The 27,300-nt window shown below is 55.9% G+C and overlaps 1 protein-coding gene across 2 annotated transcripts in view; it reads left to right on the top strand.

Moving 5' to 3' along the window:
- Nucleotides 1-19,581, top strand: part of EFNB1 (ephrin B1) — a 46,784-nt gene extending 27,203 nt beyond the window's left edge. The window contains exons 1-5 of one of the 2 annotated variants that reach the window (XM_015860126.2): nucleotides 243-292; nucleotides 1,945-2,222; nucleotides 14,777-14,869; nucleotides 15,817-15,945; nucleotides 16,672-19,581. In XM_015860126.2, the coding sequence (XP_015715612.1) occupies nucleotides 258-292; nucleotides 1,945-2,222; nucleotides 14,777-14,869; nucleotides 15,817-15,945; nucleotides 16,672-17,060 (924 nt within the window). In that variant the 5' untranslated portion in view covers nucleotides 243-257 and the 3' untranslated portion in view covers nucleotides 17,061-19,581. Of the gene's footprint in view, nucleotides 1-242; nucleotides 293-1,944; nucleotides 2,223-14,776; nucleotides 14,870-15,816; nucleotides 15,946-16,671 lie in introns of those variants that run through there. The other variant, XM_015860125.2, reaches the window with a different exon arrangement.
- Nucleotides 19,582-27,300: the final 7,719 nt, after the last annotated feature.

Raw genomic sequence — 27,300 nt, 5'->3', positions numbered from 1 at the left:
GCTGTGCTCAGAAATTGGCGTGACCTGACCCGGAGCCGCGGGGATGGCACATGGGCTGTGCTGGCACTGCTGGGAGGTGGATGGGAGCCCTCTGCCCTGGCTCCGGAGTCGCGAGACATCTGCTTGACTTGTTTGCGGCTTCCTGTTTGGCATCTTTTGGGCAGGAGGGAGCTGGCAGAGGCTGAAGGAGGGAATTTGAGTCACTCGGGAGCCCTTTGCCAGAAAACGTCTGACTCAGCCCAACTGCGGAGAAATGAATGTGGGATCCAGCTGCCTTGCAGGGTGGGAACCTGTGAGTGAGCATGCAAGTGTTTACTTGCGTTGCATGTCTGTGGCCTCGCATAGGGTGGGGTTGGTGAGCAAGGGGAGGGAGGGGCAGGGGCTTCTTTGCATCTCCGACTGAACATCTCCTGGGATTGCATCAGGGCACAGGCAGTGGGTGGGGGAAGCCTTTATCGCGTGTAATGCTCTGGCTGGGGTCCAGCTGACCTACTTGGTGGCTCACCTGGAGCGCCGGCTGCCTTCCACCTTCTTGCAGCAGCCTGGCTGCGGAGGGGTGAAGCTTCCTGCTCTGTTCTGGGGATGCTGGAGAGCCTTGTACCAGAGGTTGTGGCTTCTAGGAGGCAGAACTGTTTCTACACAGGTGGTCGAGTGGGGATGGTTGAGACTGTCCCCATTCCTGATGACCTGCTTTCATTGCTCAGGCTACTGTGCCCTGCTGTCCTCAGAGGGATGTGAGAGGCAGATGGGATGATGCAGCCAGCACACCCAAATCCAGCTCCATGGCTGAGGCAGCGTGGATGGAGGGCAGTCATAGCTTCTGTCCCCACGTGTGGCCTCGTGGAGCTGCTCCATGGGCTGATGGCGAGGTGCAGGCAATGCCTGCGTCTTCTGTCCCTCCCGATCCTGCAGTCGAAACCCGACTCAGGAGCCCTTGCCGAGGGCATCGGGTGTGTGTGGGCTTGGGATCCGCCTGCCTTCCCTGGCGTGTAAATCTCGTGTAGCGAGAGGCCCGCAGCCTGGGCTGCTGTGGCTCCGGTTTCAGCGGCTTCTTGCTAAGACTTGCACAGGAGCCACAGAGCAGGTTGGTCCTGTATGTTTGATGCTGTTTCTTTGGTGCCTGGAACCTCAGCCCGCACTGCTGACGCTGGGAGGAGGCAGCCCCATTGCCATGGTATGGGGCAGGGGCTGCAGAGAAGAGGGGAGCTGTGGATGTGTGCAATGCAGGCTGGTGGAGCGCAGCTCTGGTTTGCACAGATTACATGGGGGAGTTGCAGCAGAGAGCTTTGCAGGAACATCCATTCCCATGTTATCTTCCATCAGAATGCATTACGTTGCCTACATCAAAGTAGATACTCTGCTGCTTCCCTCCTTGTTGCCCTAATCCTCTACTTCAGAGTGTTGCTCCGCAATAACGAAATCTGAATGTTAATTATCAGCACATTGCCTTCCTTCCCTCTGCAATGCCCTGCCTTCCAGCCCCAAATAGCTTTCCTCCCTCCTTGCTCCTCTCCATCCGGTCCTCCCACGCTCCTGGGCACGCCGCTGAGCCTCAGCAGTGGCCGGGTGGGTAGGAGCTGCCCTGCGAGATGCTTCCCTCTCTGCCATGTAAGGACAGGAATTCCTCCGTGAGCGGGGCGGGGAGGGATCCCTCCCCACTGCTCCCTAATTACAGCCGGCCCTGCAGGAAGCTGGCTGCCTTGCCTTGGGGCACACCACATGGGCAGAACCCAGCCCAGCTCTGCAGGACAGCAGTGGTGGTGGGAAGGTTCTGGCTTTGCTGCTTTGAACAGGAGAGCTTTATGTTGGTGTCAAACAACAAAAAAAGCATATTGTGGAGGGAGAGCAGCAGAATTTATGTCCAAAATAAATTGTAGGTTGAGCGTGGAGTGGAACACCTGGGTGTGAGTGTTGCTGATGTCTCTCCCTCTCCTTTTCTTCCAGATTCATGAGTGGGAAAGGGCTGGTCATCTACCCAGAGATTGGGGACAAACTGGACATTATATGCCCCAAGGCGGAGCCATCCAAGCCTTACGAGTACTACAAGCTGTACCTGGTGAAAAAGGACCAGGCAGATGCCTGCAGCACCGTTATGGACCCCAATGTGCTGGTGACATGCAACCGGCCCGAGCAGGAGATCCGCTTCACTATCAAGTTTCAGGAGTTCAGCCCCAACTACATGGGCCTGGAGTTCAAGCGGCAGCAGGATTACTTCATCACATGTGAGTCGCCCTCCTCTTCCTCGCCGTGGGCTTCGGGGGCCTGCAGAGTGTCACCAGGCACTGCTTTGGGACTTGGCTGCTGCTCAGTGCTGATACGCATGGAAAGTATTTCCCACTGGATGGGAGAAGGGAGGAATGTGCTGGCCAAGGGGTCCTGGGTCCTTATCTGGCAACGCCAGGAGCCAGGATGGCCCCTCCAGCAGGGAGGGACCTGCCTGCAGCTGGAATGGTTTCTGTGTCTGGAGAGGTTTTGTGACTGGAGCTTGTTTGTGGAGCCAGGCTGTGAGGCTGGAGTGCTGCAGGGCCGTCCTGTAGGGCACTGGGATGCTGATGGTGTGCAGAGTCTCTCAGCCGTCCTTGATGCCTGCCATGGAAAGCAGCCTGGGGAGCTGCTCCTGGAGCTTGTTATGATATAAGTGGCTGTAAAATCCTACACGTTGGCCTGTTGTCGTTGTTTCCATCTGTAACATGGCACTGTAGAAGTAAGGAGGCTGAGTTTCCTCTGAGCACCCAGACGATGCGCATGGGATGCACCTATGGGTACCAACCAGCACATCCCCATCGTCCATGGTGGCTGTGAGCTCGTTGCTGGGGCTGCATCATGGTGCTGTGTGATGTCTGCCTCCTCCCTCTCCCTCTGCCCCATGCCTTGGGATTTCTGCTTGGCTGCTCACATCGCGTGCGAGCCCACAACACAGCAGCCGGGAAAGGGCATGGAGGCCCTGCTACCCCCTGCGCTCACTGTCACATGCTGCGGGCTCACTGACAAGCAGCCTGGCACACAGGGGTCAGCTGAGACTGCAGGCTGGGGCACTGGAGTCGGTCAGAGAGGTATTTTTAGCCTGAGCTCTCTACTGTCAGAGTGGATGGCCAGGACCCTACAGGCATCCTCCAGCTTGGGGCTGTGGGGCAGGAGGTACCGCAGAGATGCTGCCAGCCTAAGAGCTCCCTGCTGCCCTATCTGGTGTTGGAAATTGCTTTATTTTCACTGCAGCTTAATTTCACTAAGCCCGGGACTGAGGAAACAGCCAAATGGGCTCCTGCAGGTCAGATTTCAGCCCACCCTTGGATCCTTAGCATACATTTGCTCAGCTCTCTATAATGCTTGGCTTGAGCATAGGATGGTGTAAAAGGGATTGCAGCAGTTTCTTGCCAAAACAGCCCTTCTGCTCACCTGCTCCCAGACCTGTAGTGCTGCAGCTGGGTGAGGACCTGGTACAGCAATGAGCTCCTCCTGCTTTACGCACGCCTGCTGGTCCTGCCTGGCTCGCTGTGTGTACCCAGGGTTGGCTGCAGCGTGGTCGCCGTGAGATGGGACAGAAAGCACTGTCAGAGGTTTTCCTTTTGTGTTTGGGGCAAACACCAGGAAGTGCTTGGGCACACTTGGTCCTGCATTACACCTCGAGCTGTACCCCTGGCAGCTCTCGTAGCACTAGTGAGCCCACCACCCTCTGCAGCTGGAAGTACCTTTCCAGGACAAATGCATTCACCAGAACAAATTCAGAGCCCATAGAAGCCCAAGGGAGAACGAGTGCATGGGTTTCCTTGTTGCAAATCCTGTGCACCTGGGCTGCCAGCACACCTGTCCCCTCCCATGCCACCTCCTCAGCTGCTTGTGTTTGTGTTATCTGGCTGCTGGTGTGAAAGCAGTCTTTTTTTCTTTTTCAATTATTATTTCCTGCCTTGGTTTTCCTTTCTCCTTTCAGAGTTAGAAGACTGCAACTGCATTTTTATTCCACTACCAGAACATTGAACCTTGTCCCACATGCAGCAGTTTTCTCTCATGTTTGCACTGAAATCTGGTTTCCATCCGAGCACTGAGGAATCTGGAGGCTGTCACACTCCCACTGCCCCCCCCCCCACCATATCCCGGCCTCCACCCCAGGAGCGGTGCTGGTGCTGTTGTGTCCCCCCGGTGCCCCCTGCCCGTGCGGCTCCGACCGTTTCTGACTTTAATTTCTCTTGACTGCTTCGTGCTTTGAAGCGAGCCCTGGCGGCGCGGGGGCCGGCTGGCTGCTGTGTGCTGCTCTTTGGCCCCTGGGTGGGCTGGGGATGCTCCTGTGATCTGCCCGTAGCCTCTGCCCAGCAGCCCCAGGAACTCCTTCTGCCAAGAAAGAAAATAGCCAAAAAAACAAAGTCAAAAGTCTCCCGAGCAGACCACCCACGTGTTTTCTTTTTTTTTAAATTTTATTATTTTTTTTCTCTTTTTTTTTTTTTTTTTTTTTGTATTCCTCCAGCCTGATCAGACACACAAAAGGATTTTTCTTCCTTTTCTCCTGCTGGCTCTAAGCCGGGGGATGCAGCACACGGCCTGGCAGTGGCCACCTGCAGGACAGTGCTGTCCCAGCCTCGCTGCGAGCGCTGCGGTCCCATCCCCACCATTCAGGGCAACCCCCCCCCCCTGTTCCCCCGCATCACGTTGGATATGCCAAGCCTCGTTTAGGGCCACTTTTATCACCGAGGGACACTCAGCCCTCGGCTTAGGCTGCTTTAGTGATGAAAAAGGCTTTTGAAAGCAGACGTAACCTCTCCCCATCCTCTCTGAATCCTTGCGCAGAGCCCCTCAATGCCAGCCAGAGGCTTTCATTAAAAGCATCTTTTCTCCCGTGGCTGGACAGGGGAAGGTGATTCCTCTCCCTAAGCCTTTTCATAAAGAAAAAGATGCAGGAGCTCCTGGCTGTGCGGCGGGGCTGTGCACAAAGGCACGGCAGGGCTGCGGGGATTGGGCACAATTTGGGTATTTGGTGCTTTGCTTCCGTTATTGCTCCTCGGCACATGTGGGCTCAGGGCAGCCCATGGGTTCTTGTGCATTTGGTCTCCTGCTTTTGGGGTCTGGTTGGCACCTGGTGATGGGGAAGGGGAGAGGTTCTTTGTGGCACGGTTCCTGCTTTGCTCTATGGGGAGGTGAATCCAGCGAAAGCAAATTCTCACTTCCTGCCCATTGGGGCTTCCTTTCCCAAGCACAAATCCCAGCCTGGGCAGGCTGCTGGGCAGCCAGGGTAGGGCTTGGGTTGGGTTCCAGACCCATCTATGGATGTGGGTGCTGCTGCCATTCCCAGGGTCGGCAGGGTGGCTGTATTGTGTGTGGGGGTTTAGGACATGCTGGTGAGGAAGCTGTCACTTGTAAATGGCTGTACTGGGAGGGAAGGATGGCTCTGAATGCTTACAAACAGGCCAGCAGATGCTTTGTGGACTTGCAGGAGCAAATGCATTAGGAGGTGAGAACTGCAGAGCTGTGCTGTCATAGAGGTGTTGGAGGGTCCTTGAGATTCTGTTGCAGGGTCCCAGACCTGGCCATGCCTCATTTCAGCCTTATCTGCTCCTGTTTCCTGCGATCTGTTCTGCTTCTGTGCATGTCCTCATCCCCAGTCTAGAAGCATCTCTGTTTTTTTGGGTGCAACTCCTTCTCATCCCCCTCTGAGCATGGTGGGCAGACTTGTGTCTGACCTCCCCCCCCCCGCCTTCAGGGGAGCAGTGGGAAGGCAGCTGCTGAATGCCCGTCCTCTGCAGGGTCATTAGCTGAAAGTGCTGAAGTAGAAGGGAGGCAGCAGAAGAGATGTGCTTCACAAACCGAGTGCGCTTGCTGTTGATTGTTGGTCTTTAAGCACTTCAATCCATTTTTGATGTAATAATGTTTGTAATCCAATCTAACATTTTTTGGCAGCAGAATTCAGTAAGACCAGATACATTACACCGGCTGTTCCCTTAAACCCCTTGTCTTGCATTTCTGTTTTTAGATGCAATTAGACCCAACCTGGCAAGAGCTATTGTTGTCAGCCATTGCTGCCTCTGCGATGTGGGTCTCATCCCTGGGCCTTTCTTCCTCAGCACTTTTCTATTTCTATTCTAGATTGAATTTTAATGTGGAGAAGAGGGTCACCTGTGTACTGCCAAATGCCAGAATCCTCCTTTTCTTATTCTCTTTTTTTTATTCTTTTTTTAAAATTTTTTATATACTTTTTTGGGGGGGGTCACATTGCTGTACTTCCTTGTCCCTTGTCCCTTATGTGCACAGCTGCAGTGCTTCTGGGTGGGGGGGGGCCGTGCTGGGTACCCGCCAGCCACACGCTCTGCTGCTTTCCTGCTGGTTCCATTTGAATGTGGCCGCTTTCATGTGCTCCTCATCTCCCGTCCCACAACTCGCTGGGTGAAATCGAGTTGAAAGCAAAAGTGCTGTTTGATGCCTTGATGAGAGCTGTGAACTTCTGCTGATAAAACCCCAATTAACCAACTTCCTCATGCTTCATCCAAATGGGCTGCAGCTGCGCAACCTCCTTGCCCTTGCGACATGGCTGCAGGGACGCACTCTGGGAACTGAGCTGTGGCTGCAGGCTCCTCCTCCCTGGCTGGTGGGTCTAGGGGTCCCAGAGCTGTCCCTCAGTTTGGGGGTCTTAGAACTGTCCCTCAGTTTTGGGGTCCTGGAGCTGTCCAACTTGAGTATGTAGATCCTGGAGCTGTGCCTAAGTGTGGGGGTCCTGGAGGTCTGCCCCGCTGGGGTCCCCACGGGAGGTGGTAGTGGTGTGGGGGACGAGCAGGCTCTCACCGTGCCTGACTCAGAACTTCAAAGCCCCTGAGCTGGACATGTCAAACCCAAATAATGGCCCTTAGACAACACGCGGTTCCTTGTCTCGGAGGCTTGTCTGAAGACCGTGACCACGGTAAATGCGATTTTGTTGAGCCCTGTCCCTTAAGCCTCTGCCTCTTTTCTCTTCTTCTCCTCCCTCCTGACCTTTTCGGCTCAGTGCTGTCCCCGCGCAGGCCCTGGCAGCTGATCTCATGGCTCAGCCTTTCACGGTGCTAATAGGGATGAAAAGCCCCATCAGAAAGGGCCCGCATCCCTGCGCCCGGCTGGGAGGGCAGTGCCCAGCACTTTGATCTGCTGCTGCCTGCTGTGCCCCGTTCTGGAGAGCCCAGCTCCCTGCCAGCAGCATGGGGGGGTCCTCAGGGTGAAGCGCAGCATTGCTAGGAGGGAGCCTGTCCTCAGCAGTGCTTCCTCCATAGCACAGGGAAAACCAAAGTGTGGCTGCTTTGGGAGCGAGTTTTTACCAAGGCCCTTTAAAGGCTGCAGGAGCCTTCAGCTTGAGGATGGTTTGAAACAAGCTCCCAGCGTGTGGGCATGCCTGGGGGTGTGCAGCCGATAAGCGCAGGCAGCCGATGCGCCACGCTTTGTTTTAAATCACTGCTGCTCCCTGAGCCCCCCGTGCTGCTTTTCCTTTTGCTGCTTGCGCACCCACAGTGCTTTCATGGAATCACAGAGTATCCAGAGATGGAAGGGACCCATAAGGATCATCTAGTCCAACTCTTGGCTGCACAGAGGACCACCCAGAAATGCTTTCTTGTTCTTGGTGAGCTCAGCCCCTGTAGGAGCTGCCTGCACTTTCTGCATTGCCGTGGGCTTGCCAGTGTCCCTTAGCTCTGACCTGTCCTCACATGGAATGTGTCATGTGTTGCTTCTGCTGTGCTTCTGTGAGCCGAGCCAGTGCTGCAGGCTCTGGGAAGCACTGCACCACCTGCTCCATGGGACGTGCAGCCCTGCAAGCAAACTGGGCTCTGGTATGAATGAATTGCGATATGTAGCTCCTTTCCATCTTCGTTTAATTTATAATGGTTTGCATTTTGAAATCCTCTTGGCTGGCCTGTCTGTGCTGGCAGAGGGCTGCCCTGCTGCATGCTCACCCCCTGGAGCTTGCCTTGCTGGGGAGGAAAAGTTTGTGTTGCTGTTTGAAGTCACTCTGCCCTAAAACTGATGGTTTTGCTGCTGTGTGATGATGCCATGCTTTGATCCCAGCTTGCCTTGCTGGCACAGGGCTGTGTGCCCCCATCCTACATAATGCTCTGGCCACCAAGCAGGTGTGTGCTGGGGACCAGCCTTCTGCCGAGCATCCCTTGCAAGCACCCATCTCCCATGGCTTGGGGAAGCAGCAGCCCCACGTCCCAGTATAGGGCTGGGATCAGGATGATGGTTGGGGCTGTGTCCCATCCCAGCTGTGGGGCTGTTTGCACCCATGTAACTCTCTCTGCTGCCAGCAGATTCCTGGCGTAAATGCAAAGTGTGTGCTTTCCTCTGGGCTGTCCTGCAGCGTGCCCCAAACCCTCTCCCTCCCTGCTGCTTCCCACCTTCTGCATCTTCCAGCTGCAGCCAAGCCCAGCAGATCCTGCTCCCAACACATCTACGCATAAATCAGCCGCTCTGCTCCCTGGTAACTTCGGCTTTGCTCTGAGCCACCTCCAGCTCTGCATCCAGGCAGCGCCAACACAGCCCTGCTGAGCCCACTGCAGCCGTGCATCTCCGTCCGTCTGTCCTTCGGGGCCCCGCGACAGATTGCTTGGTCGGAGTCACAGATGTTTTGCTACCTAACCAAGGAGATTTACACCCTGTTAAAACTCAATAAGTGCTTTCCTCCTGCCAGGGTCCCAGCGGGGCCCACAAATGACTCTGGCAGAGCATCAGGTGGAGAATTACATGGCACTTTTTTTCCTGTGACGTGCAGCTTGCTGCTCAGGGCTGCGCCTGAGCCTCTGCAATAGTCTCTCTCCTCCTGACGCTGCCTTTTTTTGGAAGGGGGTGGATAGATGTAGGACAAAGGCTCCATTCTGTGACCCGATCCCACGTGGACTCTCAGTGTGTTGGATGCAAGGAGAGCGTGCAGCCGAGCGGTGCTGCGGCACTGAGCCGTGCTTTCTGGCCCTGACAAGGTTACCTGCCGCGTGGCTGTGACTCTTAATTACAGTGCTAATTAGAGCTGATTATAATTTTTCCATCAAAAAACTGCTTTTCTGGGAAATCACTTCCTCGATGTCATCACTTGTGTTCAAGCATCTTTCTCTGTGTGGCACCTCGGTTCTTGCCCATGGGCAGCAGCAGAGCATTGCTTCCAGGAGTTGGGCAGGTGGCCATGCAGCCAGGATGCTGAAATGCAAATCTTCTTTTGCACAATTCCCTGTGCCACACTGAGCACACTGTTGGTGTGCATTCTCACCTGCCCTTGCTGGAGTTGTGCTTTGCGGTACAGCTGCCTCTCTCTAAGGGATGGTTTTAACAAAGTGTTTTATTGGTCCTGGTGTTGAGTTGGCCCTGATTGGCAGAAAGCTTCCCTTGCCCCAGACAGACCCAGTGAGCCACTTAATGTTTTGCAAGGTGTATCTGAGCCACCGGCCCCTGCTGGGGGGCCCCACCAGCCCCCAGTGCCCCCACTGCAGGGACTGAACCTGCTTGGTTCAGTGCTTTATTTACTTACAGCTAAGTTTGTTTATTTACGTATTTATACAGATAGTATGTATTTATGTATGTATATTTAATTTTCAACATGCATTTATTTATTCATCCAGCCTGTATTTATGTAGCCAGGTACAGCCCAAGGCTGCCTGCTTGCTGCTGGTGGGTGGCAGTGTTCCGCACGACCCCCTGCTTGCTTTGTGCCATCCTTTCCCTTCTGGGGACAGCTGGAGCTGTGTGTCACCACCGTGTGCCACCAGCTGGATCCCCACAGTGTGGCGGTGCCAGTGGAGCTGTGCTGGAAGTGCACTGCTCTGCACGGGGCTGTGCCTGTGCCAGGTGGAGCCATAAGAGCTGCCTATGTTGGTGTTTCACAGCTGTTGTTGGGGTTGGTGCTGGAGGAGCTGCGATGTGTGTGTGGGTTGTGGCAGTGTGGGCAGCAAACAGTGCTGGGAAGTGAGAAGGATTCGCACCCCACTGCTCTTACAGCCCCAGCTTGTGTGCTCCTGGGATGGTACATTCTGCGGCAAACACCCACGTTTTTCAGCACTCTGTGGGACCCCGTGAAGCAAAGAGGAGGAGGCAGTGAATGAATAGGGTGTGCTGCTCGTTGAACTCAGCTCAAGGTTAGGCCAGTGCTGGGGGCTGCAGCATGTCCTCGAGCTTTAGGGTGCCAGGGGGGAAGCAGTCCCCAGTGCTGCTGTTAGCGTGGGCTCTGCTGTGAGCAGAGCTGGGCTCACTGGCTGCTGGCTGGCCGTGTGAAACCCAAGCCCTGTGCCTCTTGCAGCAGCCCGGGGCTGGCCTGGATGCGTGCGCATTGCTGGGGCTGCGGGGCCCCTTCCCGGCGCAGCTGCTGTTGGGATCGGAGGCGGCTCCCAGCCCTGCTGGCAGCCCGACAGCTTCATCCCCGGTGTGTGGGGAGGGTGCAGGGGGCTGTGTGCGGGGCTCAACTCCCCCCAGCATGGATGGGGAAGGATAAAGTAATGGGGGTTGTAAGAGGAATGTGTGCTGGTGCCCCAGGGCTTGCAAGGCAGCACATGTGACTGAGCACACTGTCTCCTTGCTGGGGGAGCTGCCAGTGTCCCTGTGCTCCTGCAATGTCCCAGTGCTCCTGCAGCGATGTGCTGGCCCCAGTGGGAAAGAGGGAGCGAGATGCTCTGGGATGGGGCTGAGCACCACTGCAGCACATGCACCAATGCAACACCCACAGCGTGGTCTGTGAGGGTGCAGAAAACAATCAGAAAGATGGGAGGGCAGAGAGGGTGGCATGAGCTGTTTCTGTTGTAAACCTTCCTGGAGTGTGTTTGTAGATCTGCACCCAGAGGTGCATGAGGTGTGTGCAATCCAAGTGCAGGGCTTGGGGCTCACCGAAAGGAAGGGAAATCCACCGTGAGCTCCGCTGCAGGCTGTGAGATAGAGTGTGGAAACCTGAATCTTTGACACTTCTGGGGGCGAGGGGAGGGCTGCGGGCCAGCGGCCGCGCTGTATCCATGCGGTACTTGGCTGGGTCTGCAGCGGGGCTGTTGTACACAGATGGAAGAGTAATTAAGAATAATAAAAGGAAAGAGACTTGGATTCGCTACAGTCTCAGCACATTAATTGTGCTTTGGGGCCCAAATCATAACGGAGTCCTGCAAGAGGGAATCCAGAAGAGAAACCAAACGTCTCACTCTGTCCAAGGCTGACCGTTTAAGAGACCCTTGCCTTTATCTGCTGCCAGGTATTACTTCCAGAGGTTCCAACTTGCCAAAACTGAACTCTTGTCTGAAATATTTTTAGTGGAGGAAACAAAGTGATGGTGCAGCTCTAAGTGCAGTGGTAGGAAGGCGGAGAGGATGCATTGGGAGTGCAGTGGGACAAGAGTGGGAGTGCTGCTGGAGTTCCCTCCCATCCCCGTAGCAGGTCCATCCTTTGGGGTGTGCTGTGAGCTGGTGCTGGGTGCTGGGTAGGTCCTGTGTCCAGGGACTAGGGCGAGCGGTGTCAGCCTGCTGCATTCCTGCCTCCACAGAGGCTGAGCATCTCTTCTAAATTGACAAGCAATTACATGGTTAATAGTATCAATGTTAAATCCTCATCGCTCAGCAGCCTGAGGCTTAATGCTTCATTAAGGCAAAGGCATCTAATAGCTCTCTGGGCTGGGAGCTGCGCTGTCTTTAAGCCCAAGTAGAAGTGATTTGTCTGGAGGCTGCTTTTGTTCTCCTGGTCCTACAGGGAGCAGCGAATCCCCTCGGATCCACAGGGATGTGGGTAGGTGGCTCTGCACTGGGCACGGCTGTACCCGGCCCTGTCACTGTCTGCACTGCCAGGGTGTAAGATCTGCCTCATCCCATCCCTGCATCTCCCCAGCTGCATGCATCACTTTAGGGGTCTGTCCTGTGAGTCACCTGAGGCCTTGGGGCTGCTCCCATCCTGCAACAGCCTCGTGGTGCTGTGGGGATGCAGGGATATGGTGCACAGAGGGGCAGCGGGTCTGACCCTGCCTGCTGCCACGTGTGGCTCTGCGTCACTTCTGTGTTTACTGTTCCTGGCTGTCTCCAGCATCCCACCCAAACAGTAATCTTCTCACTGAACCCGCTGTGCAGTAAATGTGTTTTGCCTTTCTCTCCCATGTGTTGCTTTGTATTAGGTGATGCCATTTAAAATCTGTGCTGCGCAGTGCCATCACAGCTCCACACCTGTCTTAGCAGCTCTCATCAGCAATACCTGAATGTCACCTGTGAGCTTTCATGTCATCGTTGGAAAGGTGCTTCCCAGGTTGCACATTGCTCCTGAGCCACTCCCATGCCTGCTGATATATCCTCATTGAGAAGCAAGTCGTCTCGGTGGTGCACCTGTGAGCTGCCCTCTTCTCTTTATTGCAGCTGGATTTTAGGCGCATTGGACAAAAAGACTTTTTCACACGGAACATCCTTATTTCCTTCCTTGCACTTCTCCAGCAGCCCTGCTAACCTACACGGGGACTGCTTGAGGTGCACAGGCTCTCACCTCTGCATCCTGTGCCCACAGCCCTGCAGCAGCCCCTCAGTTTCCCTTCACTGCTCACATACAGCCTGTCAGAAGCTGTGCTGCTATGTCACTGGGATGTGGCTGTGCTGCCTGCACCGCGGCTGTGCTTTGGCTGTGGCCTATTTTGGTACAGCCGGAGCTGAGGCTGCACGTCCTCGTTTCAAGCTTGTTTCAAGAGGCTGCAGTGCAGATGACAGCCATGGTTTTTGGGAGCGCTTTGCCGTTTTTGCTGCCCCTTTCATGTTCCCTCAAGTAGCTGCTTCATTTTTTTTGTGTGTGTGGCTCCCCTTTCAAAGCTACTTTTTCTCCTCGTAATTATTATGATCAGGATAAGAAGAGACTCCTTCAACAAAGTCTTGCACGCTGCTTGGGAGAAAGGGCGCTCAGCTGTGTCCTCTTCAGCCCATCCATGTGATTATCCATCTGGCACTCTTTGATATTGTTTGAACATTTAATATCTCGGTCGTATCTGAAAGCCATGTCTGTGGAGTTATTTTGGAGAAATCAACGTCTCCCATTGCTGCCACGTGCTCTACCTTTGCAAGATCTCCAGCACTGCAGCCATGCTTTCTTCTGGTCATTTTGCTGTCATTAGTTATCACCTCCTAAATAAGACCTCGTGGAATCTGTGGAAGTGGTTGCAGTGCTGTTCCCCCACCCCTGCTGGCTGTACAGGAGCTGTGTGGAGCAGGGTGCTCTGATGCTCCAGGCAATGACATGTGTGGGCAGGCTGCAGTCTGGGCTAGAAGCAGGTGGAAATGGGTCTGTCCCCAAGAGGTGCTGCCCGGCCCCTGACTGTGGGATGGTGTTGCCCCATTTCCAGATGCAGCACTGGGGTCTGTCAGAGGTGGAGCAGACCCAGATGTGCGTGGAGCAGCCCATGTCCCCTTTCAGTGCAGTGTGATGCTGGGCAGGGAATCTGTACATGGAACATTTTGGTTTATTTCACCCCAAAAGCAGTGCCTCTGGCCTCGGAGTGCAGAGCTGCTGTTTGTTCGGAAGGAATGAACTTCCTCAGATGTTTTTATGGGCTGTTGGAGCTTGGGCCTGAACTTGGCTCCAATTGGGAAGAGCTCATGCAGGCACTGGGAGACTTTTCTCTGCTTTCCCCATACATTTGCATTGAGATTTATGCTGATAGTGTTGTTGTCAAACTCTGACTTGTGGATGTCCAGCTCTGTCCATGGGCTGCTGGCTGCCCAAGAAGCTCTGATGAGCAAAACACTCACTGAGGTTGGACTGCAGGGAAGGTTTTGGACCGAGCAGAGGGCTTGCAGCTCTGGCCCTGGCAAGGGCGTCCTGGCAAGCTCAGCTGTGTTCCTGAGGGCTCCAGCCCCACAGGGAGACAGCATCAGAGCTCCCACAGCTCTCAGACCTACCCTGGCCCTGCTGCAAAGCATTACCCAGTCCTCATCCTGGTGCTGTTAACATGGCCCAAGGTGTTCCAGGACAGTAGGGATGTGTCATGAAAGGACACAGTCAGTGGGCTTGGTGGGATGGGTTGGAGTTTGGTGACCCGAGAGGTCTTTTCCAACCTGAATGACTGTGATTGTAAGGCTGCCCAGTGGAAGTTTGACCTGGCTGGTTTGGTGGTTTCCCCTCCTGTGCCCCATCCTGCTGTTGGTACCAGGGGATGCAGCTCACTGTGTTCCCACAGGAGGGAGGCTTAAAAAAATCTGTGCCGGCTAAAGAAAAAAGCTAATGTGAATTTAACTGACTTCTGCCCTGCAATTAAAGCCGTTCGAGCCCATTGGGGCTCTGAGTTTACATTCTTTACTGAGGTACAGTGTGTAATTATATATGTATAATTTAAACTGTGCATATGCATGTGTTCCCATTATACACCGAGGAGCAAAGGAAATTATCCAGGAATTAAAGGGGGAGGAGGGTGCAGGCACTGAGAATGGCTCACTTGTGTGGATGTGGTGGCAGGGGGAAGCTGGAGGGATCACATCCTCACTGCTGTGAGCATCTCTGGGCGAGGCGTGCCCAGTGCTGGCTGCTGGCAGCCGTGAGTGAGGAATAATGTTCATGTTCTTGTGCTGCACCTGATGGGGACTGTGCTGCAATCAGAGGAACCTGGAGCTGCAGAGAGTGCTCTGATGGGTAAATACATGGGCAGTGCTCATGCTGCTTTACAGAAACCACCCTGAGATGGTTGTATAGGGTGGGAGTTGTGTGGAGTGGTGTACACATCTTTTTCTCTGCTCCTTGGCGTTGTTCTAAGCTGGCCCAAGGGGACTAGCCACAGACAGGAGAGCTAAATAAAGCCAGCTTGTCAGCACTCTGTGTTCCTTACAGCTCTGTAACCTCCTGCCTCTTGTCCTTACAGCCACCTCTAACGGGACACTGGATGGCCTGGAGAACCGGGAAGGAGGGGTCTGCCAGACACGCTCCATGAAGATCGTCATGAAAGTGGGGCAGGGTGAGTGCTGGTGTGTGGGTACCCAAGTGCCTGGTGCAGGGGAAGGGCTTCCTCTGGCTGCATTTAGTCTGAGCGAGGCGAGCCAGGGGAGCTACCTTATTCCTTACTAAGGCTGGGAGGTTGAATTAGTTCTGTTTCCGTGCAAATAAGTTGCAGCTTGAAGCAGGCTGCCATTCTCAGTGTGCTCATCATCCTTCCATACCCACAGAGGAGCTGAAAACCCTTCCCATTTCTTTTTCTGCCCAGCCGCCATCATAGACCTGCAAGTTGTCCTCAGATGGCTTTGCTTCCTGATACGGCTTCCCTCAGCTGTGTGTTATGGCAGCCTGTCTTTTTGGTTGGGAAGCTGAACCAGGGCCCCAGTCCCAGCACACGGTTGTTTTTGGATTTTGGGGACATTGAGGCCAGGCCAGTTCCTGTTGAGAGCATGGACAACTTTCAGAGTTAACTCAATGGGCTTCAGGGTCTCTGCCCCCAGAACCTCCCTCTCTGGGGCTGCTTCCAGCTCCATCCATGCCACAGGCCTGTGTTGGCCCTGCTCTGCAGCTCTCCTGCTGCCTGCTTCTCATTATTTTGTTTTCACTCTGGGGCCAATATTTATAACAAACATAAGAAGCAGCACTGCAGCCTTGGCAGCCTCTTTTCCTTTGTGGTCCTGCTGCCCTATGAGGAGCGCACTGCAGCCCACACTCAGGGGGTCAGAAAGCACGAAAAGATGTTGGGTGTCGGACAAGGATGGGAAGCACCTTCCCTCCATCCTCATGCCTGTTCCAGGAGGAGCCCATCTGCAGTGATGCTCCCTGGCTGCATCCTTGTTCCTAGGTTTCCATACTGTTGGGCTTGCCCCAGCTCTCAGACGTTCAAAGCCACAGCAGAGTGGCTGTTTTGGGGTGGCCAACTGTGGTATGCTTGACTTGAGATTTCTTTATCCATTCTTTCTCCCTCAGATCCAAACGCAGTGATTCCGGAGCAGCTGACAACGAGTCGGCCCAGCAAGGAGGCAGACAACACCGTGAAAATTGTGACACAGAGCCCACGCCACAAAGTCCCCACGGTGGAGGAGCCTGGCAAACCAGGTAACGTCTGCACGAATGTGCTGTGCAGGCTGAAGCTGTGCTGCCTGTGCTGCAGGATGCTGGGCACTGCATCCCCACACCTGCTGCATCCCTGTATCCCCCAGCATCTCCATACCCTCAGCATCTCACACCCCAGCTCTGCACACGGTGGCCCAGTGAGGTGCTGCTGAGCAGAGCTCCCGGGCTGTTTTCCCAGCTCTGGGCTGTGCTGGCAGCAGTGCAGCAGAGAAGTGCTGTTTCAGCATGCTCCTCCTCCTCCTCCCTCTTCTGCCCATCTGTTCCTCCACGTACATCTGAGAGGTTTTGGAGGAGTTGAGGTCCTTGGGTTTTTGAGTCGAGCCAGTGTGAAAGCCCTTTGAAGGTGGTTTCCTGAGTTCCTGACCCTGCTGGGAGAAAAATGAAATCAGATGAAGTCGGGAAAAGTTGCTCTTTTCTTCTCCCGCAGTGCAGGCAGCCAAGCGACCGCCCCTCAGGGGCCCAGAGCTGTTGGGGCCAGGGTCAGCAGGAGGTGGGGGTCAGTCATCGGATATTGCAGGGCTCTGGGCACCAGACCCCGAGATCATTACTGTGTGCAGAGCTCCCAGGGTGTGCCCTGGTCACAGCCTGGGGCTGAGCCATGTGCTGGTTTTGGTGGGTGGGGATGGGGTGAGATGTGCTACGTGGGGCTGGGGTGGGAGGGCAGGGAGCCCACCTGCTCACACTGATGCCCATCTCCCTTCCTTACAGGTTCCGTCAACCAGAACGGCCAGGAGACCCAAGGTCCCAGCGACGGGTTCTTGAGCTCCAAAGTCGCCGTTTTCGCTGCCATCGGCGCAGGCTGTGTTATATTCATCCTCATCATCATCTTCCTCGTCGTCCTCCTGATCAAGATCCGCAAGCGGCACCGGAAGCACACACAGCAGCGGGCCGCGGCCTTGTCCCTCAGCACCTTGGCCAGCCCCAAATGCAGCGGGAATGCCGGCTCAGAGCCCAGCGACATCATCATCCCCTTACGGACTACAGAGAACAACTACTGCCCTCACTACGAGAAGGTGAGCGGGGACTATGGGCACCCTGTCTACATCGTGCAGGAGATGCCCCCACAGAGCCCAGCCAACATTTACTACAAGGTGTGAGGAGCAGCCTGAGCACGCCACGCAGGAGCGCCCGGTGGGGCTGGCAGCGGGAGGCATTGTGCTAAGCCATGGCACGGCACGGCGTGGGAGCACAGGGGTCTGGCGCCCGGCAGCGCCGCGCTCACTCGTGCGCTGCCTCTCTCCCTTTGTATTTAGTTTTGTAGTTCTCAGCTTTTGTAATCCCGAGACTTTGAGGGTGAGCTGCCAGAATCCTCCTCTCCTGCTCTGGACTGCGGCTGCAGCGCGCACTCTGCCTTCCCGCGCCTGCCTGCACACCGCTGGCACCCACGGACTCCCACCTCCCCTTCTGCACTTTGGGATTTCCCCTCATCGCCTCCACAACAAGTGCCCGTGCAGGGGCCTGGGAGCTGTGTCAGACGCCGCAAGGAGCAGCGAGGAGCCCTGGGAGGGAGGAGGATGCTTCGCCCAGGTGCCCGAGATGCAGAGAACTGTGCAGGGAGGAAGCTGGCAAACCCGATTTACTACTACTACTATTATTATTATTATAATTATTTTAAATTTTTTTTTGTAACATTTTTAATTTTGTGAATCGTGGCGGGATCCCCCCCCGCCCTGGGCACATGTCACAGCCTCCTTCCAGCACACCATCCTGCTGGCGCAGGCAGATCCGCCTCTGCCTTTTAAAACCTTTGTGTTCGTAGCTGTTGACTCTTTGTTTTAGTCTCTCTTTATAAAAAGAAAGAAAGAAAAAAAGAAAAAAAAAAATCACATAAATGATGTCTCAAGCATTCAGCGTGTGGGGGTCCAAGCGCTCCTTCTGCCCATGGAGCAGCAGCAATCCTGGGTATCCCCAGGGCATCCTCTTGCCCAGGGCTCTGGGCAGTGCGGGGCTGAAGTCGTCTCCGTGCAGGTTCCTGTCAGGCTGGGACTGCTGGAAGCAAAAGATGGAGCAGCTGGGGGTGGAGGGAGGGCAGGGCTGGTGGCACATCCCTTGTCACTGCTCCCGTCCCAGAGCTGGGGCTGCAGGTGGCCGCCCCTGGGTGCAGCCCTATAGCACTTCTCCTTGTAAAGGAAAACTGGAAAATAATCGTACAGGATGTTGCCAGGATCAGGCTGATGTCTGGGTCACCATCCATCCATCCTTACATCCATCCAGGCAAGGCTGCTCGCCCCTGGGGAGCTTCGCCCCCCCTACTTGTCATCCCAGCCCCATTGTGCCCTGACTCATGTTTGCAGGGGAGGTATCATAGTGCCACAGTGCTCAGTGCTCCACGTGCAGCCATCCCACAGCCGCCGATGTAGTTTCCCCAAGCTCAACATCCCTGGGTGCTCACCCAGCCCCTCCGTCACACCACATTGTGCCACTGCCCGGCCCATCTCATGTCCCAAAATGGAAGGGTTGAGTTTTGGGCTGTCCTGGTGGGACGCTTCCAGATTTCTGCCACCCTGGATGCACGCTGGGGCTGGCGATGGCAGCCCTGTGCCCTGCCTGTCTCAGCCCTTGTGTTCCTTTTTCCTTTCAGAAGTAGCTGCTTTTGCTCAGGGAGTGGGTGTGGAGCAAGGGGGGGGGGGGGCTGCTGCCTGCCATGTGTTCCCGGCTCCGCTTCTCACCCTGCCCTGGGCATGTGCCTGTGGCCCCAGACCAGGCTGCAAAGTGCCCAAAGAGCAAGAGAGCTGCTCTGCCAAAGTGCCTTGATGAGGAGAGGGCCGGGGGTGGCAGGAGGGGCAGCCCAATGGTGCCATCAGGGAGGGGCTGGGGCAGGAGTGAGGCCCTGAGCAAAACGTTCCTTTGTGTTGCTTTGGTTGTGCTGATGTGAGGCCGGGATGGAGCAGTGTGGGAGACCCCAGCTCCGCTCCCCTCCCCTGTGTGGGCATCCCTTCTCCTCACCCCCTACAGAACGCCCTCTAGACCCCCTCAGCCCATTGCCTTCCCCTATGGGTGTCTATGCAGATGCTGCACTGTGCTGGTGCTGCCTCAGGGCGCAGGCTCTGCTCTCCATCACAGTAAATTGTGTCTTAAAAATAAACAAATAAAGAAAACAAAATCCTCCAATCCCGACAATGTAACAATATGGAGGTCCCCCGGGGCTGTGGCAGCAGGGAGGGAGTTGAGATACAGAGGAGAGGGCTGGGCAAGGAGCCCCACGCCAAAAGCCAATGGCCGCATCCTCATAGTGGTCACTGAGTAGCCACATTGCCCCCCCTCTGTAGCTCCACAGTGGCATTGGGGTGCGGGTGGTGATGGGCAGACCTTGTAAAATAGGTGTGCAGGGAGTGGGGAGCGGAGCTTTTGGGTCTGACTGAGCCCTCAGTGCTGCGCCCTGGCACAGAGCAGCCATCCCTTCTGTGCTGCTCGCTGAGGGCGCTGCGCTCGGTTTTGGGTTGTTGGTATTTTGGGTTTGGTTTGTTGTTGTTTTTTTTCCCCTCCCCCCTCCCTTTCCCCTCCTGTTGTTTCCTTTTTGTTTCATTTGGTTCGTGTAAATAGTAGGTCTTTTTTGGAAGAAATAATGTAAAGATGTTTTGTATAAACTCCGAATTATTTTCTGGTTGCTTTTTCGTAGAAAAAAAAAAAAAAAAAAAAAAGCAAAAACAAACAACAACAACAAAAAAAAAACCAAACGAGAACTAAAAAAAAAAAAAAGAAAGAAAAGAAAAGAAAAAAGAAAAAGAAAAAAACACAAAAAGAAAAAACTTTAACCAAGAGAACGGGTGTAAAACATTGTCATACTGCAGTCCACCCCGAGCCCCTGCGGGGGCTGTGCTGATGTGCGGAGGTCCCACAGTGCCCCTTTTGGGGGGGATTGTGCTGGGTGCTGCTGTGCAGAGTGCTCCCCATGCCCCACTGCAGGAGGGGTGCTGAGCGCAGGGGGTGCATTGCTGTGCAGGGCTGAGCGCAGGCTGAGGGCTGGGAAGTGCAACATCAGCAAAAGGAGCATCCCATTCGTCTCTATATATCGAACCCATAAAAGCAGACAGATGAACAATCATCAAACCTCCATGCAGTGTCCTGAGGTCCTGCTCTGCTGTTCCAGCCCTGCAGAGCTGCTGCTGTTGCAGGGCCCCTTTTTTACACTGTCCCTTCCTATGGGCGGGGGGCTGCCCGGTGAAGGGGGTGGCACTGTCTCCAGTGCAGGTGATGGCCCTGGGCACCCCGAGTCCCAGCTGCCCCCAGGAGCCCATGCTTTAAACCCACGTGGCATCTACAGAGGGAAACAAATGGGCAGCCCCAAGCCTGCACCCCTGCACAGAAGCACCCCGCGCCACTCCTGCATTTCAGAGCTGTGCCCATGTGCACCCCCTGCATAGCATCCTTCATGGGGTCCCTGCGGGCGCACGCAAGGATGGGGGTGGTGCCACTGCCCGTGTAACCGCCCCCAACAATGCGGGCTTTTGTTTCTTCTTGTCATGTCCCTCCTTTCTCTCCCTCTCACCTTCTCCCGGCTCTCCCTAGCATATCATCGCCATCGGTAACCTGCTCTGTGGCAGCTGAGCGCCATGGAGCCGTGATGGAACCTGATATATTGTTAAATAAAAGGTTTTTTTCCTATGGAAACCTTGGCTGTTTCCCGTGTGCTTTTTTACTGCCCCAAGGCTGTGCTCTGATACCTCAGCCTGTCTCCAGAGGGCCAGGACAGTGCAGCATGGCATTAGCCAGCTGTTCATGTGTGTGGTGGGTGCTATGGCAGGGATTTTGGTGCCATTTTGGTGCTGTTTTGGTGCTGGGTGTGTGTTGTTCCATGGGGCAGCTCTGCATCCAGAGATAGGGATGGGGCTCAGGGTCTGCTCCCCGAGGAGGAGTGCTTGTCTCTCCTGATGATGTATTTTATCCATTCCTTGTTGCAGTTTCATTTAATAAGTTATTAAAAAGTTGTTTTAGGAAATAGGATGGCAATAAATCCTTAACAGATGGTGCTTTAACCAGGTCCAAAATGGGCTCTGCCACGGCCACAGCTCTGGCTCTTCATAACCTGCTGTAATGTGGCTCTTGGCACGCAATGGAGCACCATGTGAGGGGTGGCTGCTGTGGTCATGGGATACAGGGTGTGAGGTGGGGGGTGCAGGATGGAGGATGTAAGGTGTGTTCTGGTGTCCATGAGCCACCTCCATGGGAAACTCAGGGAGCCCAGGGTGGGAGCAGGGCTGGTGCTCCCCTGTTTGCCCAACAACAGCTCTGAAAGTGTCTGGCAGAGCTGAGGCCGTGCCTATTGCAGACCTTGTGTGGGCTGTGGGTGCTGAACTGTTCTGTATGGTGCTGCTGTGATGGCTGAGGGGATGGGTTGGGCTTGTGGGGTCATGGGAAAAACGAGTTTAGGGCACCAAAAGAGAATGGAGAAGGAACTTCCCCTTGGCAAATGTGCAGAGGGTGTTGGACAAGGTGGGATGGGGAGATCAAAGCAGCAGGTGGGTCTGCAGCACTGTGCCAGCAGTGGGCAGGGGCTGCCTGGGCCTGGGGTCAGGGGGAAAGCAGGCCCTGGGGTGTGACATGTGGGCTCATAAGTGGTCTGTTGCTCTGAAATCCCGATCCTCCACAATGCTTTGAACCTGGTGTGAATTAAATAATGCTTTTAATTTTCAACAGCTTCAGAGGGCCTTGGTGGCCAAAGGGGAAAACTGTGCACCCAGCCTGCTGGGACCTGCCTGTAGCCCAGCACCCAGCAGGGGGGAAGGATCAGGGGACACCAACAGCACCCAGAGCATGGCACAGAACTGCCAGCCCCCGGAGTCCCACCCTGTATGGCCTGGGCACAGAGCAAGGACAGACCCAACGGTGCAGCATCCCATATTGCACAGGGCTGCACTTCCCTCTGCTCACAGCCCCGACCAACACAAGCAGTGGCAACAGGAAGGGCTTTGCTCAGAGCATCCCTGCTCCCAGCTGCAGCACAGTGAGAAGGTGTGGGTTGTGCTCCCCAGGGCCAGCTGGTGCCAGGGAATTGGCAGCATCTCGCTTCAAGCCTGAGGATCGGGAGCATTACAGCAGCTGATGCTTTTGGACATCCATCAGGCCTGGAGAAGTTATTTTAATTATAAAATGTAAAGGAGCTTTCTGTCAAGTTTATTAACTCACCCTTGGCCAGATCCCACCTGATTGGCCTCCATCTCCACGTGCCTTGGCAGCACCTGCATACTCTGAGCCATGGGCAGGGGCCAGGCAGTGTGGGCACATCTGCAGCTGAGAAATGACACCTGCTGCGGTCAGGTCAGTCAGCCAGGATCTGGGTGGACACGGCATTGTGCTCAGAGATCATCTCCTCGGCAAACCCTGCCTGTATGGTGCTGCAGAGCTGCAATCCCTCTTAATAAACCTTGGCCAGGCCAGCTGCCACAGCAAGGATGGGGAGGTTTATCCTTGTTTTCCCTGTAGTTCATCTGAAATAAGCAACAGGTTCCCCTGGTTGGGGCTATGGCTCTTCCCACACTGCAGCCTCATGCTGCACACCAGCCCGGCTGCACCTGGCTTCTGTGCTCACACCAGCAGGGTCCTGGAAGATCCATTAGGGCCGTGGTATGCAGCGGGTCCCACAGGCTCTACAGTGGGAGCAGTAGCTGCAGGGCCCCATGGGCTGCTCGGCATGGACCCATTGAAGACCCCCGAGGACAGCAGTAGGGTGGTTCCCACAGTCTGAGTCCCAGGGCTGGGAACTGCTGCTGGGTTGTTCTGCACTGTGCTCTGCACAAAGCTCCACATTGAGGCAGGAGGAGTCCCATGGCAGTGCTGCTGGTGTCCCCAAATCCATCTTCTGTGCTGTGTCTGTGTGCCCTGCTGTGGAGGTGGGCATGTGATACACATGGGTGAGGAGCTCAGGTGCCGGCTCTGGTACAGGAGTGGGGCAGCAGAGAGGGGAAACCATCAGGCTGGAACAAGGGGTAGAGCCCAGAAAAGGAGCTGGGAAGTGGAGGAGGGAGAGAGATTCCTTCCAGCAGAGTGAGGCCCAGCAGAGCAGCAGTCTGAGGGCAAATCCAGTAGTTCATCATTCGTGCAAAAAAAAAAAAAAAAAAGGAACGAGTGCGAGTATTACTCTGCAGCAAATGTAAATTAATTATGTGCAAGGTTTTAATGTTACTGAAACAAAACACTTTGAGGGGGTCTCCTGGCTGCTGGAGCAGAGCCTGAAGGAAACTGAGAGCTTTTCCTTTTTCTAGTCCTGACTGAGGATGAGAGGTAAATGGGAGTTGTCAGCGCTGTGAGCAGGGGGTTCTGCCAGCGTGTTCTGTGCGGTGCAGTCACTTGTTGTGCTCCACGACCTGTCCCCAGGGCACTGTGCACTGCGGGGTTGACGTGCCCTGGGGGTTGTGGCAGGGACTGTGCACCAGACGCTTCTCCCAGCCCCGTGAGGATGCTGCGAGCCACTGCCGCTGTCCCCAGGGTCACCTTGGTCTGTTTGGTTTGGGAAGGACTGGAGCTTTGGTTTCAGCCGGGCTTTCCTCCTCCCAATTCCTGCAGCCTGGTGTAATCCCCCCGAGCGAGCCCAGCGCCAGGTTCTGGCTGGAAATTGGCTCTGGCTGTGGCTCAGGGGTCATTGTAACGCAGCTGAGCCAGAAGGAAAAGAGAGACGGCGGCTGCAGAGGAAGCGGCTCGGGACGGCTCTGCTCTCTACTGTGCCACAGCCAACGGGAGCCGGGCCCGGGGCAGTGCAAAGCCCCGTGCTGGGGGATGCTGGGGAGAGCGGCACCGGGAGGGTGGCAGAGGGATGGGGCTGGGGCAGGGTACGGGGAATTGGCCTCACTGCGGGACGGTGGGAGAGACGCAGGAAAGTCTGAGAGAAGAACAGGCAAGCGGCACGTTGGCCACAGCCAGCGGCACAAAGGCAGCTGGCTGCGGGGTTTATTTTCCTTTGCATTAATGAGAGGAAGGAGCCGGGAGGCCCTCCCGTCCCGCGCTGTGGGCAGGTGCCTCACGGCCGCAGCCTGCGGTGAGATGGGAACGGGGACGGCTGGGGCACACGCGTCTCCGTAGGACAGCGGTGCCATTCCCTGCGTGCCCCGATGTGAGTGATGTGACCTCGGCCGGTGGCAGCTCAGTTTGTTCCAGGCAGCAGCACTCAGCGTGGCGTGCAGGTTAGCTCCATCCATCCCTGCTTTGGCTCTAAGCGCAAAGGCAGCCTGGAAGAGTGCCGCGTGGCGAACTTCAGCTTCCTGCTGCTCCACGCAGTCAAGTGTCGGCCATTAATTATGTGCTTAACGAGGAGGCCAGGGGAGGAACTCTCGACGGAGGGACAGCAGAGCCACGCTGTAACTGGAACAGCGCGCCTGCCCCGGTCGGATACGGCCGCGCACAGGACTGGGTGCCTCCCACCGCCGCCCGTCGCCCTGCCCGGCCCCCAGCAGCCCCCGCTGCCTGCTGGGCTGTGCTGCTCTTGGAAGCGGCCGCGGGGCTGGAGCGCTCGGCGTAAGGTGATCCTGCGTCGACAAGGCAGCAGCGCCGAACAAAGCCCCTCTGTCTGCGCTGCGGCCGCGCTCCCGTCGGGCGCGCATCGCCCAGCGGGGTCAGCAGGAAATTAATCCCAGCCCGGGGTGAAAGGGTTAATGAATGCTGATTTTACAAACATCGGCGCTATCCTTCCCCAAACTAATAGAGGGGTAATTAGCTCTTAATAAAAGGGAGCCCTTGGCAGAGCTGCTGAGCTGTGCGGAGGCACCACGGAAGCCACGATGCGCCCAAGAGCTGAGTACCCTCCTGCACCTCAGTGCAATGGAATGGCTCCCCGGGAGCAGAGCCCCACGTTCCCTATCCCCGAGCCCTGCTCTGCCTCGCTGGGGTGCTCCGGCCGTGCCCCAGCAACCTAGGGGCATGCGTGCAATGCTGGCTGTATGCACAGCAAATCCCAGCGTGGTCGGTGTGAATGGGAGAGAAAGGGCCTTTCAGGGAGTGCAGCCATGCACGCCGCTCCCCCGGCGCGGGCAGGGACTGCACCGTAGCTGCAGGCACGGAGGGGGGGGGGAGTGGGGACATCGCGTCAGCATAGAGGGTGCAAAAGCTGCAGGGTGATGGGAGATGGAGGTCGATGTATTGCCGGCATTGTGACCAGCAGGATGCCCTGCAGCACCCTGAGGGATGGGAGATGGCTGAGCAGCTGCACGGGGTGCGTTTCCTGTTCCCCAAAGAGCTGGGGGAACGTTTCTGACGGACGTTTTGCTCGGCACAAATATGCAGCTTTGGACCGGGCTGAACTATTCATACATTCTGGATCTGTGGCCAAGAGAGCGGATTTTCAAACCTCCAGCAACGTCTGGCTTTGACATGTTTTAAATACAATATTTTGGCTTTGCCTTTGGAGACAAAGCACGCAGATCAAGTTAAGCTGCACGGAACGTTTTCTTAAAGATAACTCTCTTCCCTAAATAAACTTTTCCTTGGCTGCACGGAGCGTGTGTTTGTTTGTTTATCCTTCTGGAGACAAAGACATTCCCTTCTGCAACGTTCCTCCTTTGCTCCGGGCCTACTCAGATTGATTCCTTTTCTATATTATTATTATTATTATTTGGTTCTTGGATGGAAAATCAGTTATTTTCACGGTTATCACAGCCATCAGCTTTTCTCCCACCTTCCTGCCATGGTTCTCTCCGGAGAAGCGCATTGGGGTGTTGCTTCCCCCAGGCTGCTCCTTTTGGGGCAGTTTGCTGTGTTTTGGAGCTCTGACCCTCCCCATTTCCCTGCAGCTCCCCGTGCTTTGTGCCCCCACTTTAGTGCACGCAGGCAGCGCTCCCTAATGCGCATTGGCAGCTGCTGCCGCCGCTTCCCTGCGGCCGTGCGAGATGATGAGATGCGTCCTGACGGCCCGGCCATGTTATACAATGGGCTGCGGCGGGCAGGGGGGTGTGGGGAGAGGGACCCCCCCCCCCCGTGTGGATGGGTCACGCCTGGGCCCATGCGGCAGCAGAGTGGGGTGAAGGCAAAACAGTGCTGGGCTGTATCTGCAGGGTTTTCCATGAGGGTGCTCCCGGGAGAGTGCAGAGGTGGAGGTGGCAGCTCTGCCCGTGCTCCGTGGCCATAGGGGCATGTCCCAGAGCTCTGCAAGCAACACGGACATGGGACAGGACCCCAGTGACCCCTGGGAGGGGTTGGATGCAGCAGGCAGAAGTGCTCTGTTTACCCTAAGAACACGGCAGCAACGGGTGGGTGTGGGGGTGGCGCTGCTCCGGGAGGGTCCTTGCTGGTGGCCGTGCCCCACTTCCCATTGCAGCAGCTCTGGGGCTCTCCCCAGTAGCGTCCCCCAGCCTGGCTGTGCACTCCAGGACCGGCTCTGCGGGTGTGACAGGCGTGAACACCGCAGTGATGACATAGCGACGTGCCCTCATTCTTCACAGTGGCCTCAGTGTGCAACTTTTAATTGCTTTTGTGCCGTGGGTGGTGAGCCGGGCTGCCCAGAATTCGCGGCGCCGGCACCAGTCAGAGCTTCCTCGCTACTGTCAGTGCCGTCGTCTGGGCCCCCGACCCCAGGCAGTGTTTAGGAGGGTAATGAGGGGCCCAGGAGTGGGTGTGGGGGGCAGGGAGCAGCCCCTCTGGCTGGGGTGCCTGGGCACCAATGGTCAGGGTTCTCCTGACCCATTCCAGGTGCAGGAGAGCAGTCCCAGACCTGTGTGTGCCCGCTGTACCCTCACAGTCTCCCCTTGTGCTGTAGAGAGGAGCTGAGTGATGATCAAAGGAATTAGGGCAGTGGGCAAGATGCTGCTGGGCAGCTGAGTGTGTCTCATGTGTCTGCTCAAGGGTGGCTACACTGTGGGCACCAGATCGTGACTGGGGACAGCAGTTCATCTCTGTGCCACTGCCTGTGGGACATCCTCAGCTGCTGAAGGATGGGAATGGCAACGAGATGCAGTGGGTGCCCTACTTTGGGTGCAGCAGGATGGCTCTGGGAGTGGTGTGCATGGATCCCCTGCTTATTTTCCTTTACCCCAGCCTCCAAATGCTCACAGCTGCTGTGACGTTGTCTTCCTTCTGTGTGGTGCAGAAGGACCCACAGCCCTCAGCATCCCCTTGGCTGGCAGCTCATGGCAAGGATCTCCTGGGGCCATCTGCATTGGAGCAGGCTGCTCTGCTCGCTCCTGCCCGTGCCCCATGGGTGTGTGCTGCCAGGGCTGGGTGTTCCAGCACATGGCCGCCCCACCTTTACCATAGGACTGAGCCCTTCCTTCCTGCTCCCCATCCCTTGCGCTGGTTGCTGAGTGGATCCTTCTGGGCACACAGCTCACGATGCAGCCCCAGCGTGCCATGGGGCTGTTGGGCCTCCCGCCAGCATTCTGGCCTCCAGCTGAGCCCCAAAGGCAGCTGAGCCGC

The sequence above is a fragment of the Coturnix japonica genome, chromosome 4 (genome assembly GCF_001577835.2).
Source record: "Coturnix japonica isolate 7356 chromosome 4, Coturnix japonica 2.1, whole genome shotgun sequence".
Taxonomy (NCBI): Eukaryota; Metazoa; Chordata; class Aves; order Galliformes; family Phasianidae; genus Coturnix; species Coturnix japonica.
This window is presented reverse-complemented; position numbering and strand designations above follow the sequence as displayed.